The sequence below is a fragment of the Oryx dammah genome, unplaced genomic scaffold (assembly GCF_014754425.2).
Source record: "Oryx dammah isolate SB20612 unplaced genomic scaffold, SCBI_Odam_1.1 HiC_scaffold_2708, whole genome shotgun sequence".
In the NCBI taxonomy this organism is placed as follows: domain Eukaryota; kingdom Metazoa; phylum Chordata; class Mammalia; order Artiodactyla; family Bovidae; genus Oryx; species Oryx dammah.
Window position 1 is genome coordinate 1 of NW_024072774.1, and position 4,881 is coordinate 4,881.

Consider the following 4,881-nt stretch of genomic DNA (forward strand, 5'->3'; position numbering starts at 1 on the left):
TCAAAATAAATTCTGTAACACACCTAGTCACCAGGCATATCCTGCTATCAAAGGGTGTTTGATGCTGGTTTACATGAAAAAGTAGTACTTGCAGAAGAAATAGCTCCTCACTCCACACAATGGAGGCAGACATCCCAACACTAGGAAGAGAGCCAAGTAACAGAGCCTCAGGTTGCCTGCCCCAGCCGCCAGGGCACTGGGCAGCCTTTGAGGCTGAGGATGGTCCCCTGGCACAGAATATCCAGGTTCATCTTGACAACTGAGGTCAGCTGGTTCTGGAAGAAGACCCAGTGATACTAAGAATGACATTGATGGCATAGAAAAAATGCGTCTTTAGATTTTAAAGGGTACCTTACATCCCAGGTACTGGGATGAATTTACCCTGAGAACAAAGCCAACAGTAAAGGCATTTTTCGATCCAAATTCAGACTGTTCTACCCTTAAAGTACTTAGGCAGTGACAAAGTGTTGGTAACTCAGTCATATGCAACTCTTTGCGACTCCATGGACTATAGCCGGCCAGGCGACTCGATCCATGAATTCTCCAGGCAAGAATACTGGAGTGGGTTGCCGTTCCCTTCTCCAGGGGATCTTTCTGACCCAGGGATTGAACCTGGGTCTCCTGCATTACAGGTAGATTCTTTACCGTCTGAGCCACCAGGAAGATAAGTGCATGTCAAAACTGTTTGACTTAGGTAACAGTTTGACATGAAAAAATAATCAGACAAAAGGGGATGAAGCACAAGTTATAAAAGTTTAAATTAAAATGCATGAAATTCCCTCTGAAATCTGCTATATTGGAGACTGTTCTGCTTCAGTCAATTCACCACCATACAACACAAGTTAAATCCACTGCTCAATAAAATGCACCCAAACTTCCTATTAAGTTGTGTAAATCTGTATATACAATGGGCTTTCTGGGATTCTCATTAAAAGGGCAATTTTCGTACATCTCATTATTTTCCTAATTAAATAATCCTAACTTCAAACAGCTCCATTTTCATCTTAAGGAGAATTCTTTTCCAATTGACATTTAGCCGGAACAGGTGCTGTTACATTCACAGCTCTTAAGCTGCTGGGCTCTTTACATCTGGATGCCAGAGCTAATCAGAGGCATCTTCCCTCCTTCCTACCTGAGCACAGTCTTCACTCCCTGAGCATAGTTTAGAATGGCTCATTGCCATTTACGTTATTGTTATGGGTTCGGGTTTATACGCCCTTTTTGTGTTTCCTGTCTAGAGAAGATCCTTTAGCGTTTGTTGGAGAGCTGGTTTGGTGGTGCTGAATTCTCTCAGCTTTTGCTTGTCTGTAAAGCTTTTGATTTCTCCTTCATATTTGAATGAGATCCTTGGTGGGAGAGGGAGAGGGCGGGATGATTTGGGAGAATGGCATTGAAACATGTATACTATCATGGAAGAAACGAATCGCCAGTCTATGTTCGAAACAGGATACAGGATGCTTGGGGCTGGTACACGAGGACGATCCAGAGAGATGATATGGGGTGGGAGGTGGGAGGGGGGTTCAGGATTGGGAACTCATGTACACCCGTGGCTGATTCATGTCAATGTACGGCAAAACCAATACAGCATTGTAAAGCAAAATAAAGTAAAAATAAAAATTAAAAAAAAAAAAAAAACCATAAAATGTCTCAGTAGGTTTGTAACGCTTTAGTTTTTGGCATCCTGCACAGCACATTGGCTAATAGGAGCCATTCTTTCTTGGGAGCACAATTAGCTGTGAAAACAGATCATAGAGCGGACTCTCCCTCCCCTACAGGATGATGGAAGGTAGGAAATGCAGGTGATTACCAGAGTCTGCCTTTGATACAGACATCCTGCTCCTCTGCTGGCCCCTTTGAACTGACTTTGATAGGCCGTAATTAAGAGGGATTCAACCGCTGGAGGAGCAACGGCTGCAGTCCTGTCCGTGCTCCCAACACGACTGAGTCCTTATTTGGAACTATTGATCAAACAGATTTGCAGGGATTTGTTCTAGCCTATGTGGGGTAAGAAGGAAGGAAATGGAGTAGGGAGCAGGGAGAAAGGAGGGGATGTGTCTATAAATAGTTCAGGAGGGAACCTGCAGATCAGACCTCGCTTATCGCATTTCACACACCTTCTGCCCTTCTCTTTCAGAAAAAGCAGTTCCCAGCAACTTGCTGAGTTTCCATCTCGGCCAAAGCTCCACTGCGGGTGCAGAGCTGCCCAGCTTCGAGGAGGATGTGGGGAGGTCTGAGAGGGTCGAGGATGGTGCTGGTGGTCCTGCTGGGGCTCAGCTGGCTGTGCGCCCCCCTGGGAGCCCTGGTTATGGATTTCAGCGTTAAGAACTCTGCTGATAAACAAGGGGACCAGGAGGTAACGCCCTGCAAGGGAGGAGGGCTGGGTGCTGGATTTGCATGAAGCATCACCCAGATCGGGGTCTGAAATGGTTCATCTCAACTAGCCTGGGAGCTGGAAAGGCTGTGAGCTGGATTGAAGGCCTCCTGGGAGAATCCAGTCACCTTAGCATTAACTCACCCAAGAAGCCTAGTGGCTTTTCAGGGCACTGAGCTCTCAGTTCGCCTATAAATCAGAGAGGAAGTGAACACCGAGAAGGCCGTGCCACGTGCCAGGCCTCTGATACATAATACCTTGCTTCCTTAGAGCTTGAGATCGTTGTCACGCCTCCTAACAACGGATGATGAAAATGCAACTCAGAGATGCTAAGGGATTTAACTAAGGCCATGCAGTCAGGGAATATGGGAGTTGTTTAATGCTATGTGGCAAGGAGCATCAGCTTGTCACCCTCTCACTTCACAGAACTGTTTCATAAGAAATTTTCATATCTGTTTGAAAAAGCATCAGTTGTAGATGAGAAAAGCTGGTCTTTGGAATCTGTTCCTCTGCAAATGAGGCATCCCTAAGAATCAAGTGACTTGGGTGAGGTCCCCCGAGGGCTACTTGGCCAATGGTGACTGATGGAGTCAAAAGGTCAGCTAGATAAAAGCTGCACAAACACCAGGCTTCCATCTCATTAAACTGTAGCAGTGTCGAGGGCTTCTAGCCAAAGAGCAAGAATCTCGTCATCAGGGACTTTCTTGGTGGTCCACTGGCTGGGACTGTGCACTCCCAGTGGAGGGGGCCTGGGTTCGATTCCTGATCAGGGAACTAGATCCCATGGCTACAACTAAGGCCTGGTGCAGCCAAATAAATAAATAAACAAATATATATATATTTTAAATCTCATAACCATCTCTACGACACAAGGGAAAACATTTTCTTCCATTTTCACAAAGAGCATAAAAATTAGATTCTGGGTTTACAAGTAGGACAATTTTTCACACACGAATAACCCTTGCAGCACACAGGTCTCTTTGTTGGTGATTTGCTCTCCCCTTCGTGGGAGAAAACCAACTCTAGTGGAAAGAAATGAAGATGCTGCTAGAGGCTGGTGGCAACGTCTCAAGGGCCTCAGCATTCGGCTCCCTCCACCTCCTGCCTGCAGTAAAAAGCTTGCTTACATCTCCGTGGATTCTCTAGCCCTGTGAACAAATGTCCCTTCGCAGGATTCAGAGTGTGCCTCTGACGACGACTGCGGTACTGGAAAATTCTGCATCAAACTTCGGAAAGGGGAACCGTTCTGCGCCACCTGCCGCAGAACAAGGAGGCGGTGCCAGCATGACATCATGTGCTGCCCCGGGATGCTCTGCGTGAACAGTGAGTCGGCCCAGAGCTCGACAGGACCGCTGTGCTCCGACGAGGCGGAGGCAGCACCTGGGTCTCTTGGACGACGACGTCCCACGACAGGCACTCTCTAAAGGCTCCCTGAAGTCATTCTGGAAGGGAATCTCCCCAGCTGCCTCTTTTCGATGCAGCAAAATAGTTCCTTTCCTGGCAACAACTCTTGCCAGCAACGTGGAGATGATTTTAAAGGAAGGGTGCAAGTTGGAATCACTGTTTCCGCTTTGATTCAGTTTCTTAACTCCCTTTCTTTGCCTTATGTGAGATATAAATATTTAGTGCCCGTGTCCCAGAAACCTAGACAGTTATAGAGAGACTGAAGGCAGAGGCCCTGCCAAACTCTCTGGCAGCCTGAAGAGGCACCTGCCCGTGGCTCTCGTTCTCTAACCCCGCCCGCTTGTCTCTCAGATGTCTGTACTCTACGGGAAAACATACCCCCAGAGCTGGAGACGGGGACAACGGCGCGCCCAGTTCAGCAAAACAAACGCACGAGGAAGCCAAATATCCAAAGGCCAACACCCAGGAAGGGTAAGAGCAGCATTCTAAATATGAGTGTGTGTACATATATATATATATGGGCTCCCATATATATATTGGTGGCTCAATGGCACCCCACTTCAGTACTCTTGCCTGGAAAGTCCCATGGACGGAAGAACCTGGGGGGCTGCAGTCCATGGGGTCGCTAAGAGTCAGACACGACTGAGAGACTTCACTTTCACTCTTCACTTTGATGCATTGGAGAAGGCAATGGCAACCCACGCCAGAGGTCTTACCTGGAGAATCCCAGGGACGGGGGAGCCTGGTGGGCTGCCAACTCTGGGGTCGCACAGAGTCGGACACGACTGAGCGACTTTGCAGCGGCAGTAGCAGCAGTGGTCAAGAACCTGCCTGTCAATGCAGGAGTCGTGGGTTTGATCCCTGGGTCGGGAAGATCCCCTGGAATAGGAGATGACACCCCACTCTAGTATCCTTCCCTGGAAAATCCCATGGACAGAGGAGCCTGGCAGGCTGTACAGTCCATGGGGTCATGAAGAGTCAGACGTGACTGAGCAACTAACACAAACATAGCCCAATTTAAAAAAAATACATCCAACAAATATAAGCCAATAAGCTTGTTTTTTAAAAAAATACAAAATAAAAGAGATGAACACAGATGCAGTAAC

The 4,881-nt window shown here is 47.5% G+C and overlaps 1 protein-coding gene across 1 annotated transcript; it reads left to right on the forward strand.

Annotated features, from left to right (window-relative positions):
• Positions 1-2,143: 2,143 nt before the first annotated feature.
• Positions 2,144-4,246, forward strand: LOC120859742 (dickkopf-related protein 4-like; the record flags this gene model as incomplete). The annotated part of the gene is made up of 3 exons (XM_040235732.1): positions 2,144-2,353; positions 3,544-3,694; positions 4,127-4,246. Coding segments are annotated over exons 1-3 (406 nt in total), but the record flags the coding sequence as incomplete, so codon positions are not given.
• Positions 4,247-4,881: the final 635 nt, after the last annotated feature.